We start from the raw sequence: 14,688 nt of genomic DNA, 5'->3' as shown, positions 1-14,688 counted from the left end.
TTATTCCCTCAAAAACAATGTGGCAGACCGTAATCTATTTTGCCAAAATTTCATATCCTTGAAAATACTGCTGGTGTCCTGGGTAATCTCCACTCAGACCTGAATCTGGGTATCACTGGGTCACTGGAAAGTCTGAGGTTCAACCTGGCAGTCTTTTTTTTTTTTTTTTTTTTTTTTTTTTTTTTTATAAAATGGGAAGTTTGAATGAAAAACTCCATTTAAATTTGTTGATAATCCCACAGTATGACCAGGGTCCCGTTTCAGAAAGAATAGCCGATCAAGTTAAGCACGAGCGTGAAAAAAGCCCTCATCAATGGATCGCAGATAACGCGATTCCTCATGGCAACGGTAGCAAATAAAATCAACTAAAGCATTAAAAAGCTGCTTTTTAATGCTTTAAACGAAGAGCTGCACAATGAAATTGTTCAGAAACGAGAGTGCCCCCTTGTGTTAGAAAAGCGATGTGCGGTCTGAGAATATTACGATAAATCATTGACAGTGGCAAAAAAACGTTAACGTTAGAAAATAAATTAATCCAGAAAAGATAAAACATTTAATCATGTCTGATCAGCCTCTCCCTACAGATTTCTGTGGCGTGTTTGCGCTCCAGCAGACAGGCTCTTCCAGAAAAGAACCTGGCAGAGTCTAATGGACTAGACATAATGTCCCAGATATATTTTATTGGCTTTACATAGATCAGGAGACCAGAAGACGAAGTCAATGATATCAAGTTCTTTATCCTCCAGGAAACACTTGCATGCTCTCGCCAAATGCAAGTGATCATGTTGTGCAGCAGGAGGAATGCAGACCTTTCTCCACCTGTTTAGGGTCTGAGAATGGATCCGATGATTTTATCCAGGTCCTGTTGGCTGTCGGAGCGTTGCTGCCAAGCTTGTGCTGTGCGTTCTTCCATGGACTTGCCTCCCGCAACCATGACTTACCCGGCAGCATGAATTATGATGCAGGCAGCATAAATGTCTCAGTTGCTGCACCAGACCCTTTCACATCTACCATGCGTAAGCAGGGTAAATACGCTCACATCTGCGAAAAAGGCAGGGCATCAGTAGCAGACCCACCAATTCTGGTTTTTCTTGGTAAATGAATCTGGCTCCATTGCACTGAGGATAAAGCATAGTATGTTTAAATTGCTAAATTAAAAATACCCTTTTACCCAGAGTGTCTAGTCCTAATCAAATAATTATTTTCTCCTATCCAGCCTCCCTTCAATTTACAATTAGAGCAGAAACAGACGTTGTGAGCGGTGAGGCACCTCTGTGTCGGATAGTTGAATCTTTCTCTGGTTGTCTTTGAGCTGAGAGCTGCCGTAGGGTCCACACCACAGATCACCTGGGTTATATAACAAACCCGCTGTGGATTCAATGCGCTCAGTCACAGTTCGTCAAAGTTTTCGGCTGGTGAAACGGTGAGCTCATATTAACCAATTATTTCAGACAGCCAGGGAGGAAAGGGAATAACTTCCATTTTTAATCAGTGTATTTGTTGGCAGTTTTACATAAATTTCAATCCGCGCGTCACATAAAAGAAAAGGCATCAATGAAACCGTCCTCTATGTCAGTTAAACTTTAATTCATGCCAATAAATAAATGAATAAATAAATAACAACCAAAACAGAATCCACATAACTGCATATAACACTAAAGAAAGGATAAGCACTTCAAGTAAATGAGTGGACACATTTATTCCCACATACTAAATCCCAAATGTTACATACTAATTCACTGTACATATACCAGAGTTATACAACAGATAAATCAGTCCTACAGCTTTTATCATCTATGTACACTATCTTAACCGGGGTTCTTTCTGATATAATATGACACAGAATAGGTCCAGCATTATTTCCAAAATAAAACTTTATTTTAATATTTTTAATCCTTAAACTCTGTTGAATATGCACTACATATGTAGAGTAATGGCTTTTTTTTTTTTTTTACTTATTTAATGTTGAGAGTAACAGTACACTCAAACTCTGGTGGCTTGTTCTTCGCTAAGACTTTTCTAAACAGCAGGTTCATTTTGCAATTTACAAAAGACAATCCAAAATAATAACAATAATATAAACAAAAATCTCATTCTTCACAATAATGTTCATGTTCCATAGATATATTTTTAAAGTGCAGGAGTGACACAGATGCTAAGAGTTCAGGTGCAGACCATAATTATTCAGTAGCTGTGCGCTATGAGATGGCTCTCTGACCTATCTGCAAAAACCACGCCTGGTAGCAAAGCTTTGAGGGAGACAACAAAGCACATCAGCACAGGGAGAACAAGGACAGAGTAAACCAAAGCACTAGGTTTTTTTTTTTGTGTTTTTTTTTATCAGTATGGAGGAAAAAGTAATGTATGGACAAACACATTTTTATTTTTGTGTCTCTTTTTCTTTGTTGTGCCATTGCTGCCGTTATATCTATCTACTACAAGATGCAACTGTGAGAGGGGGAAAAAAAACGAGCAATTAGGGAAAAAAAGAATCATGCATATCCTATTTTAATCATCTCTCTTGTGTTTCAAAAAGGTAGGTAGATTGAAATGTGCCAGTGAATGTGAAATAATCGTTAGGCTCTTGATTGCTCAGTTAAGCACCGATTTTACCTCTTGCTTTTTTTTTTTTTGCGTTCTGAGATTGTTGTTTGCTTTATGGTGTTGCACATTTTTTTCTCAGCTGTCCTTTTATAACCAAAAGAAAATGCTACAAAGCCAATCCCAGTCATGCCAGAAAGAGAAAAAATAAGTTAGTATCAAACCAAAAAAGATGCAGAAGTCTTTCCTTCCTTGTTCCGCTTTCGCCGTGTTTCAAGCAGCCGTGATGTTTGTTCAGTTGTTGTTCATTATCCACCAGGAAGCTGGAAAATGAAGCGACGTGTTACTGCATTGGCCTCTGAATGGGCCTTACAAATAAGCAATAATGAGAAAAACACTTACAACAGGTATAATGAAAATTAGAATAGTCTGGAGCAAGATTTGTCAGATCTGCTCTCGATTCATTTGATATCAGGATCAAGGTGGGGCATATGTCGATCAGGCTGAACTTCAAAAGTTACAGGGAGGTTGGATTCACGTTTTCATGGTCAAGTAATGCCAGACTTTAAGGTGGTTTTCCACACCCAGTAGCCTGGTAGACTGGGCGTGATCTGGGATTCAGTTCGACTGGGGTCCACTGGTACAGGTTTGTTTTGGTAATACAGTTTGTTAAAAGAAACAGACATAATCTCTTCCTCACCTGAGGTGGCACCGAGGTAATGTTCGATCAATCAATCAATGAATCAATCAATCAATCAATCAAACAATCAATCAATCAATCAATCAATCAATCAATCAATATTGTCAACTGCAATTTGCATTGTAATCGTAATTACAGTGTCAGTACAATCGTCCATCGGGAACAGTTGACTGAGGCCTTGCGCGCCAAAAGAACGCACATTCCTTCGATTGCCAAGGACCCCGCCGTGACGCGGATTCCTTACGGCGGTGCCTTTGTGTGCCATTGCTCTTCTGAATGAATGAATACCACAACCTCCATTTTCCAGCTAATCATATCGAAAACTTAATCGCTCTTGTCAGTACTTATGTACCAGCAATTGCAATAAACTTCGACCTGAGCATATTTCTATCAGAGCTTTAAAACCGTCCTCACTTTCCTCACTTTCTTCCGGCAGTCCTGCTACACGCACCTTTGCTTCGGTTGTGTTTACCCACATTTTACTGAGGTGTGTTCACCTGAAATATAACGAGACCCGTATTTTTAGGAGGGCCGGACTTTTCTTCGTCTATCCAAATCAACATTTCCTGAAATTAACCAGACCTTCCGAGCAAACTAGCTAGTTTTTTGATTCAACGAGGCAGCTGTGAAGACACCCTAAATCAACAAAACCTTTTTTTTTTAGCGTTGGTGTCATTAGTCTAACAAAAGAAATTAGTCGTCTGCTACTGCGCCATCACTACCTCAGTTGGTGGTTCAAAGGTCTAACCACAATGGGTTGGTTAGAAATCCCACAGAGACATGGCATCTAAGTCCCGACTTGAACTATGTTTTTAAACAAGTAATGACAACTGTCCCTTCCATTACTAGTAACAGATTTATTGATAACTTAACACGCACAAACTATTCATTTTTACCCATAATTTATATGCGGTTAATGGGGAACTTTAAGTAATGTGACATTTAACAGTTTGTACCTGGGAGAAGCATAGTGGAGACTATTTCTGGCTCCTCCAGCGAGTCAATGATGCAGCGCTGAAAGGTCTTGCTGATGGATGACTGCAGGAAGCTGTAAAAAAAACAACCCAAAAAAACAAAGATGAAAACTATAAATTGTTAGTCCATGTCAAAGGGAATTTATCAGCAGCTCCGTGTGTTTGGCAAATGTTTTTATAGTCTAACGTGAAATAAAAGAAAAACGTAGCATACCTCATCCAGGAGAGACGGTCCTGCCAAAACTCATACATGATGAAGCATGATCTGTCTGGCAGGTTTTGGACTGAGATGCTGGTGAACAATAAAAATAGAAAACGAGAAAATGAGGGCAGTGGGAGTGATTCTGGGCGGTATATCTGTGGGAACTGAAGCAGTTTGAAATGGAGGCTTGAAATCAGAGAGAGATCCTGAGGCGAAAACAGCACAGAGGACATACTGTAGGTTGTTCAGCTGGCTGCTGGCGGCATCTGTGTAGACTTTGAGAGCTTGCTGAAACGGCTCCACGTCTCTCTCCTTTACAGACATCTGCCTCTGGACCAGGAGAATGTTCTGAGGAGAAGATTAAAATAATGCCAACATGCGCTTCTAGCCATGAACAGCAAAATATTATAAAATATCGTAGACATTTCTTTTTCTTTTCTTTACAAACTTTGCACTAAAATAGAAAACACATTTATGGGACCTTTGTAAGTAGTGTGGATAGGCTTGTTTTTTTGTCTCTTTTTTTTTGCATGTGTACTTGTGTTTGTCCAGCAGACATTTGAGTTGATTATTTTGAAGTGTGCGTAACGTATTTTGGTTTATCTCCCCCAGTTTTGTGAACAAAAGACCCCTAACACACTCCTTATTTACGCTTTGACGGACCGCTGACCGATTGGAGATCTACTGCTCTATCTGTATACTTATAATTCATTTTAGCTCTAAACAGCATTTTCTAGAAGTAACCGTTTGTGTTTTAGCAAACTAAGGGTCAAGATTATGCTTAAAGGCTCCAAATATATGTACATACTCCAAGTTCATTGATTGATCTAAACCGACTCGTTATATGAAACAATACAAGGGATTATGAAGATAAACCACCTCATTTCCTTTCTAATAAAATATTCAGAGATAAGTTTCAAAACTGAATGTTAAGTCTGTCCAAATTCTGTATTTGAAACTGGTTTTATTTAGTAGAGTTCAATATGTTTAAAATGCATTGCTCAAAGTTGGCATTCATGACAACTTCAATAAACAACCTGGTGTTGTTTTTTCGCAAGTTAGAATAGAAAATATATTAAATGATTAGTAGAAGAGGAGATTACAGAAAATCAACCATAAATTAAGCTGTGAAAGAAACTTCCTATTATTAAAGGGGACCTACTACACTTGTTTTAAAACAAGTTAGGATAGGACTATGGGCTATACAACACATGTTTGTTACATTTTTAGCACAAAATCTTTCTCAGATAATGAAATTTCACCCCCTATTTTGAGCTCCTTTTACCTGAACTTTACATAGGCTACTGTATGTTTGTGAAACATTTTGCATAGAATGATCTGCGTATGTTAAAGACTCACCGATTTATATGTCCCTGCCAAAGTGTCTTCCTTTAGAGGTTCAAGACGTGGGCTCTGGAAATGGAGCACACATTTTGCTTTATGTTCTGTAGCAAAACACAGACATTATTTTTAAAATGATCCCATAAATGACAGAGATCTGTGATGTCATTGTTAACATGCTGGCAGGCAAGCTCAATAAATCTGATATCTGTACTCCAAATTAATATAGAAGTTTAAAATAGATACATCAAAAATAATAGATCCACCGTAGCACGGAACAGCTTTTCTCCATCAAATCATTTATCTGCTTTTCACTTCATCTAGATACGGACTGGCTGAAGTAGGGATCATATAGAGAACATCCATTTGGCACTTTGTGCATGTCATCATATATGTATTGTTGTGCAATCAAGCCATGAGGAATAAAGTCAGACTAAAGTTTAAAGCTACTGAATTGTGAGACTTTTACAGGCCCCCAGCGGACTGTCTCTTACAGCAGGTGGGCTCACTTTAAAAAGATGTGGTGACTCTGACATTGAGCTACTTGTACCTACATTTACACTTTTGTACATTTTAAGACAGTTTGGGATTGATAAATCTTGTTTTCATTAAAAGATATCCAGTAACACTTTATTTGAAGGGGTGTACATAAGACTGACATTACACTGTCATAAACATGACATAACACCAGTTGTGAACATAAATGACTCATTATGAATGTTTAGGACTGTTGTCATTAATTGTCATTCGGTAAATTATGACACTATTAAAGCAAAGCTGACATTGTTTGACATGTCTTTGTTATGACAAGCCCTTAATTTAACAAAACCTCAAGTCAAACCCTTAATTTAACCAAATCCCAAACCAAGCCCTTAAATTAACCTAATCCCAAATCAAGCCCTAAATTTAACCTTGTCTCTGTTAATGTCAAGTTGTCATAACAAAGACATTTTAAACAATGTCAACTTTGCTTTAATAGTGTCATAATTTACCGAATGACAATTTTTGACAACAGTCCTAAACATTCAGAAAGAGTCATTTTTGTTCATAACAGGTGTTATGTCATGTTTATGACAGTGTATTGTCAGTCTTATGTACACCCCTTCAGATAAAGCGTAACCAGATATCCCTATTTGGACACAAAATTATACAATTCATCTAATTTTTTATTCATTTTATTGATATTATGCTGTGTACAACGGTATAGTTTGGTGAAACACAGGGTAAACCTTATGACCAAAGGCTTTGTCATATGCAAAAGGTGTCTTACAATGGAAATCTGCATTTTTATCTAACCAAATTCCCTTTTATGGGGGAAAAAAATACATTTGGCACAGTTTTCGCCCGTTTTGGCACAGTTGTGCCAAAATCACATCGCCTGGCACACTGCCCACTAAAACCTTTATGGAACAGATATGCTTCAACTAATTCAGTCCAGATTTGTTGTAGTTATGGATATGGATCTATAAAGTCTGAGGCTTCTCTTATATTTTCAAAGGGGTTTCCATGGCGTTTTGCAGTGTTTATTTTAGAAGAAATTTACGCACGGCTCAAAAATTTAGATTTTTTTTTTCTTTGTTTCATCTCCTATAAATCAGAAATGGTGACATTTCCAATAGTGGTTCCACTTGAAAAATATTCTTTAATGCCGTTGTGTCATACAAAAACTAACATTTACATTTACACTTTATGACTTTGGAGCTGTACTTAATTTATATCACATATGTCATTTTAGGTGAAAATAGCTCCAGAAACTCTCTTGGCTTAAGGGGTTAAGAGGAACTATGGTTCTCTGACTTGGATCTGCAGTGAATCAGGATTCATTGAATCATTCTGATGATGTTTTTCAACCATTTTATTTATCTTTTATTTCTTTTGTGTGGACATAGTCCCTTAGCTATTGTTCTCTTTATTTTGCTTAGTAGTTTTAGTTAAGTTTCGCTAGCCTAGCAGAGAGGATTTGTTGGTTGAAATATAGTGTTAATTCAGATAAACAGCATTCTATAGTGATGTTCTCTGAATGTTCATTTTATTTCTGTTAATAAATTCTTGAATTTAAAGAGAAGTTGTCACTCATTTATTCCATATGTGTGCAGGGTTTGCTGTTAAAACATCGCCAGTGCTTGAATCATCCCTTTCAACTATTGTCCTAATGTTAGCTGTTTGGGCTAATATTCACCGGACAATATTTAACAGACCGAGAGTTATTTATTAAACATTAAATAACGTAAAACAGTGTGTAATGGCACAACAGTATTCTGGCAATATCTGTGATGTTTTCACGATAAAATGTGTGCCTAAACAATAACAATAAGTCTGATACAGATTCTTTAGTATTTTTATTTATAACAGCACAGCTTGGTTTAAAATCTGTATCTTCCAAAGTGGAGTACTCCCAGGGAAGACAGCTTTTGGCTCAAAATTATAGTCTTCCTGGCACACTTTGTCTCTCTGACTTAATGAAAAACTCCAGAAATATTGCCATGCAAGGCTTAAGGGGATTTTTATACGACTGCATCCAGACAAACTTTATGTTACTGATAGTAACAACATAAAATATCAACTCAGCCGTCTTGGCAAAGAAGGAAGGTTGCTAAATATGAAGCTCTTGCTATGAGACACAAATGCTGGAAGGGAACTGGCAAAAGCTGACTATACACCAACCTCACAGTCCAGTTTATCCATGAGTTGCTCCAGCTGGTTGATCTGGGAGCCCCAGGGGTTCTCTGGCTCTACGCTGACCCCTGACACCAGAAAAAAAGTATTAGCCAACCTTTTCTGAGCAATATTACTTTTTCTTTCCCTCAGATTCGCCTGGAGAGTACCTGTGGTGAGCATGCCAGAGTAAGGGTCAGTAGGAGAGAGACACATGTTCTTCTGGATGCGTCGATTGGGTCGTTTGGTGACCCTCTGGATGGGAAGGTCCTCGGGCTTCTTCACTATCCTCCCAGTGCAGCCGTGGTCGTGGACGGCTTCTGTGGCACAGTCCAGGGAGGACTGCAGGGACTGAAGCTGGGAGGAGGTTTCCCTCAGCAGGAACCGAGTGACAAACTGACCAAGTACTGACGAGCCCTGATACTCCTAAAGACACAGAAGAATTAAGATTATTTAAACAATGCAGTGAGATAAAACAAAATGTCACCTGCTTCTCAATTTAAATCATTGAAAATACAGTTAATCTGTCTCTTTATCCGTGAGCAAATGAAGCCTAAAAGGAAAAGTGCACAGTAACAAAAAGTTACTTTCTGCTTGTTTGGCTGTTTTAGCGCCATCACCACAAACGGGTGTGATTAAATCAGAGGGATGAGAAATTCAAAGGAAATTAATTTGATATTCCAGAGATAAAATGTTACCAACTGTTAGAAAACTACATCTGAAGAAGAAGCCTTGCGTCTTTCAGCAGGGCGACAATCCAAGATTTAGCAGAAAACGGTAGGAAAAGGAAAAGAGGGACGGCTTTGAATTGGACAGCACCGAGTTCTGAACTGATTCCCAGTAACATTTTTGGAGGGAGATGGATCGTAAATGTCAATGCCTGGGCAAGACAGTCTATCAGTTAATTCCTTGCAACAACAGTGATTATACTTCATTTTTATGCACTTTAATAATCAACTGATGAAATCAAAAAGGAATATCCAGTACCTAAATGCTGACGCAAATCATACAAAAAGACTAAAATTAACCCATATGTAAAGCTTTGAACTTTTGTCAAGTCAACCCAAATTATAAACAAAGTTTAATGTGTTTTATTGGACTTTTATGTGATAGATCACATAAACAAAACGTGGAGGCAAAACGATACAAAAGGGCTTATTTATTTACCGTTTGTTTTGATGCCCTAAAATAAATTCCTTTTCAAGCAATTGCTTCAGAAAATCACCTAATTATTATATAGGAAGGTTGTCTGTGTTATTTAATATAAGTGTGACCTATTTTAGAGAAAATTAGAGAACAAACAGCATAATAACAGCAAATTTATCCCAAGCTTTTGGACATCTCACCATATAATCCAAGAAATAAACAAGAAGCTAGGGAAGGAAAGTATTATTCAGCGGAACAACTAAGAGGACCATGATAACTCTAGAGGAGCTGCAGAGATCAAAGAACAGACAAAAAAGCCTAAAAAAAGACCAATTGGCAGCTGAACAACCAGCAAGCATGTGGAAAAAGGTGCTCTGGTCAGATGAGCTCAAAATTAACTTTTTGGTCTGCATGCTAAACACTATTGTTGTTCCACACGGCTCCACACATCCATCTGGAATCGCTGCCATTGGGAGAGATTTCAATCCCACATAAAATGGACGAGCCAATCAGGATCACTGGGCGGGATTTTGTAATGGATCAGAGAAGCGACTGTTTGGATTCAGTCAACAATGGCGACTCGCAGCGAGGAAGCTAGCAGTAACATAGATGCTGCTATTTCATCAGTGTGGTCCAATCTACCAAATACTAATACTCTAAAAGAACACCAGAGAACGGCTTTAAAGGCTTTTGTTTGTGGAAATTATGTTTTCACCCTTCTTCCAACCGGGTTTGGGAAGAGCTTGTTCCTCCCTAATGTCAACGGGTTGGTTTTGATGTGAGTGGTTGAAGTAGCATGTCAGTAAAGATGACGGACACGTGGTTTATCCAATCATGTGCAAGGATTTTTGATAATGCCCCTCCTTCTGAACTACATCTCCATAGGAGCAATCCCAGATGGACATGTGGAGCTCTGCAGAACAAAATCCATCTGGCCAGAGTCAGGTTACTTTTCAGTACTAACACAATAGTACCGTCCATGAAAAAACTAACAAAAAAAAGCATTACAGAGGAAAGGAAAACATTACAGAGGAACGCACATTGCAGTGGAATAGTAGCAGTAGGTTAAGACATAAGACAAGTTGGACTACAAACAAATACATTAACATTCAATGGCCACTCTAAACAAATAGGTTTTTAATCTTGATTTAAATACACTTAGATTTTAAGCACTTTCACAGTCCTATGGGGGTTTGTTCCAGATATGTGGAGCATAAAAAATAAGATCCTAACATCCGGCCAGAGCTACAACGGACTTAGCCTTGTGAGACCATCCTGATCTCGCGAGCTTTCAAGGTTTCACTCGCAGATCAGTCTGGCTACTCTCCGTTAAAGAAAATTTGGAGCCGTTCACCAAACGAACGTCCAATCAGCGTTGGCTTTGAGGCGGGTTGAGGTGTGACGCAACGAGAAGCGCGACAGTTCAGTCTAAAGAACATGGCGGCTTCAGCCGATGAAACTAGCGTTAGCGTGGCTATCGAGCAAGTTTTATCGGCATTACAGAGTATTTCTTTGCTGAGCTAACGAGCCTTTACCTGCAGCAGCAAGAGTAGCTTGGCTTGTGGTTGTGTTTTCGTCAACAGAGCGACGACAAAGCATGTTGACGAGTACGTCAAATGCTTCGTTGATCTGATTGGTTTATTTGGCTTGTCTATCACCAACATAGGCCAATCAGCTAACCAGTATTTTCGCTCCTTCCCAAAATTACTTCAACGGAAGGTTTCCAGATGGATATGCGAAGCAAATCTATCTGGCGGCGTCAGGTTACAACTGACTGGCTTACATCAAAGTTCTTGTGTTAAACTGGTCCAGACCTAAATCCATCGAGAGTCTGTGGCAAGACTTGAAAACTGAAGCTCAAAACCACTCATCCAAATCTGACTAAGCTTAAACCATTTTTCAAAGAAGATTTCACAAATACTTCAGTGTCCAGATGTGCAAAACCAATAGAAACATACCCCTCAAGGCCTGCAGCTGTAATTACAGTAGAAGGTGGTTCTACAAAATATTGACTACAGATTTTCTTTCTTTTTTTGTAAAAATTTTAAAAACTTAAGATACCAAAACAAATCAAGCACAGACTAGACAAACCCTTACAATTAAATATTTATCATGTGAATATGTTGGTCTCTAGATTACCCAAGATTTGTGAATCTAAGCCAGTGGAGTTCTACTGATATAACCCATTAAGCTTTGCTGCTGATGCCGTTGCTGCAGTTAAATATAAATTGTTTCCCAGCACAGTTTTTGTCATCATTCCCACTTGCAGCCTGTGGTGAGACAAAATTGAGTTTAACCGCACAAAATGTTAGGGAATCGTTTGAAAAATGACCGCCAAGCTTGTTAAAACCTTTATGCTCGTTTGTCTCAGCAGTAAAGAAGCAACTCCACAGGAACAATGAACCTTTGTTCTTGTATCACTTTCTCCCCCTTATCACTTTGAAACAGGCGAGCAGCAACACCGCAGTGGAAATACATGCTTTATGTCACTGCAAGCCAGCAAAGCAAAGAATAGATGCTTTGTTTTAGTATGTTTTTCAGCCATCATAAGGATGTTAATCTGAGTATTTTCCTAAAATACAAAAACTCTTGCTGGTATCTTTAGCACATCTGCAGTTTCAGCGATAAGTCAATCCATTTATTATATTTGCGAGGTCTTTGCCGGTGTAGGTACCAGATTGACTCGGGTCCTGCGTCTTCTGATGACGTCACTATACATTGTTGGTTTAACGTTTGCTCAATTGCGCAAAATATTGTAATTGGTCTGGACAACTTACTAAAGTAATTATAGCGGGGTGTAGGTTTTATTCGAGAGCAGGATTGCGGCTTGTAAACGGACAATTTTACGAAGAAAATCGCCGTGGTCCCTGCGCCTCCCGATGACGTCACCAGATTCTCCGTGGGCCTTGCGCCTCCCGATGACGTCACATTATGGCAACGCCACTCAAACAAACTACATAGAGCCCGCGGTCTGCATTTGTAACGAATCAATTTTATTAAATTAATTTAGCGGTTTCTTTTTTCTCAAAAGCTTGAACAAATATTCAAGCCATTTTACAAATAAATAAATAAAAAAAAACAAATATTTGACAATTGGCTCAATGTTTGGAAGAATATTGTTAACAAAAATGGAAGGGCTAGCCAGACTAATTTATCCAGCATATATCTTAAATGTACCAAATACCACAATAAAAAAATAATCAAATTCATCACAATTTCATCTGGAATAATAAAAAAACATGTGATCAGAAAGAACAACATCAGTACAAAAAGGAGGAATGAACGTTATTGATTTTACAGTGATGAATGCCGTGATAAAATTAAATTTGGCTGCTGACTTTTATTAAAAATGAAATGAGTTTATGGTTTAGTTTCCCTTTACAACTTAAAAAAAAATTGGAGGAATTAAATTTCTCTAAGGTTGTAACTTCTTTGATCCTGCAAAATTACCGATTAAATTGTCAGACTACCACACAAGTATTCCAAAATGATGTTAAAAGTTTTCATGCCTCGACTAATTTACAGGAAAATAACCGTAAATTAACAAAATAAAATTGATTTGTAACAAATGGAGACCGCGGGCGCATAATCTAGTTTGTTTGAGTTGAGTTGCCATATGTAGACGTCATCGGGTAGCACCCGAGCCAATCTGGCAGCCCGAGTAAATCTGGTACCTACACCGGGTTTCCTGCAGGTGGTTAACGCCTGTCCCCAGTGCTCAGGTTCAGTAAAGGCTCAGGACCGGCTGGCACTGCTGCCTTGCAGTAAGAAGGTCATGGGTTCAAATCCTGGACTGGGGTCCTTCTGTTTGGTACGTGGATACTCCAGGTTTCTTTATGAAGGTTAGACTAATAGGCTACTAAATTGCCCTTAGGAGTGAATTTGTGAATATCCTTCCCCTCGCCCAGTCTTAAGTCTCGTTTAGCAGTTTCTCCAAAAAGTCTGACCTCATGAACACTAAAAATAGGGTCTGCTCTTCTGTGCAAAAGTGCTTTCTTACCAACTATCAGCAACATGAAAAATGAATGAGCTATAGGAAGCCTTGGAAGAAGAAAGAAAGAAAAAACAGCCAGAGAGGGAGACCATGCTGGAGATGTAGAGAGACAAGGGAAAAGAAAAGCAAACCCCTGTGATGATAATAATGCCATCAGAATATGAGTTCAAACATGACCACAGGTCTGTGTTCTTTAGAGGATATCTGACGTCAGTCCGGCTGGACTATTTGGGCGGATGTCACCCTCGGTAATCATCATCTGTAACTCCCTGCTACCCTCCATCCTCTGTATCTGCAGTGAAAACTAACTGCTGCATAACAAAGGACAAAAAAACACCTCATTATAACATCCAAGCATCTGTCTACTCATCCAAACAGGACCGTTCCCCCGTGCCAAGTTCTAAAATTACTTACTAGCTGGCTCAACACAAAGGGTTGCTGAACGTCGATGCAGACGGGGCTCTGCTAACGATTATGTCTGTGGGAAAGTTCTTTGATTCTAATCTCTTCTGGCTTCACCTTTACCAGGATGATTATTGCCCTCTCACTGGGGCAGACACATAAACCCATTACTCCATCTCATAGAGTATCACGTGTTTGGCTAAACTGGCCCTCGACAGGATTTCATGGGCAACTAAATAGCAACGAACACAAGCCGTGGCAGGAGATGTTACCAGATACCAAGTCTTGTTATCTATAAATGCAGGTATAAGAAAAGATGTTGCATCTTTGAAATGAATGGAAACGCAGAACATCTTCTCCTGCATTTACAAATGAAAGAGTTGTTAAAACTAAAGACTGCCCGACACTAAATGCAACTCTATGATGACAGATGTCTGACTGTCAAACTAAAAAGCTAAACAATGCATCAGGCATGTTTGTAAATTAAAAACCTGCATCAACACCTAACAGTGAACATTTAAATGGGCCATATGCAAAATCCACTTCTTTAGCCTTTAAATACATTTTGTTCAGTTTTCTCTACTCTTTATTACATGCTTTGAATGATTACGTCACAGTATTTGCTACAGGGTAAATACTGTGAGGAGGAACCACAGTCCTGGTACAACTGGACCTCAATGCAGTATTTGATACTGTTAATCACTCCATTCTTAGAGTGCCTGGAAAACTTGGT

The 14,688-nt window shown here is 38.7% G+C and overlaps 1 protein-coding gene across 1 annotated transcript in view; it reads right to left on the bottom strand.

Annotated features, from left to right (window-relative positions):
- Positions 1-1,461: 1,461 nt before the first annotated feature.
- The window catches only part of LOC105933757 (N-terminal EF-hand calcium-binding protein 1), a 32,213-nt gene continuing 18,986 nt past the window's right edge, over positions 1,462-14,688 (bottom strand). The window contains exons 6-12 of the mRNA XM_012873427.3: positions 8,584-8,839; positions 8,423-8,502; positions 5,777-5,830; positions 4,653-4,765; positions 4,430-4,507; positions 4,198-4,289; positions 1,462-2,864 (exon numbers count right to left, since the gene is read on the bottom strand). Coding sequence (XP_012728881.2) covers positions 2,836-2,864; positions 4,198-4,289; positions 4,430-4,507; positions 4,653-4,765; positions 5,777-5,830; positions 8,423-8,502; positions 8,584-8,839 — 702 coding nt within the window. The 3' untranslated portion in view covers positions 1,462-2,835. The remainder of the gene's footprint in view (positions 2,865-4,197; positions 4,290-4,429; positions 4,508-4,652; positions 4,766-5,776; positions 5,831-8,422; positions 8,503-8,583; positions 8,840-14,688) is intronic.

The sequence above is a fragment of the Fundulus heteroclitus genome, chromosome 1 (assembly GCF_011125445.2).
Source record: "Fundulus heteroclitus isolate FHET01 chromosome 1, MU-UCD_Fhet_4.1, whole genome shotgun sequence".
Taxonomy (NCBI): domain Eukaryota; kingdom Metazoa; phylum Chordata; class Actinopteri; order Cyprinodontiformes; family Fundulidae; genus Fundulus; species Fundulus heteroclitus.
This window is presented reverse-complemented; position numbering and strand designations above follow the sequence as displayed.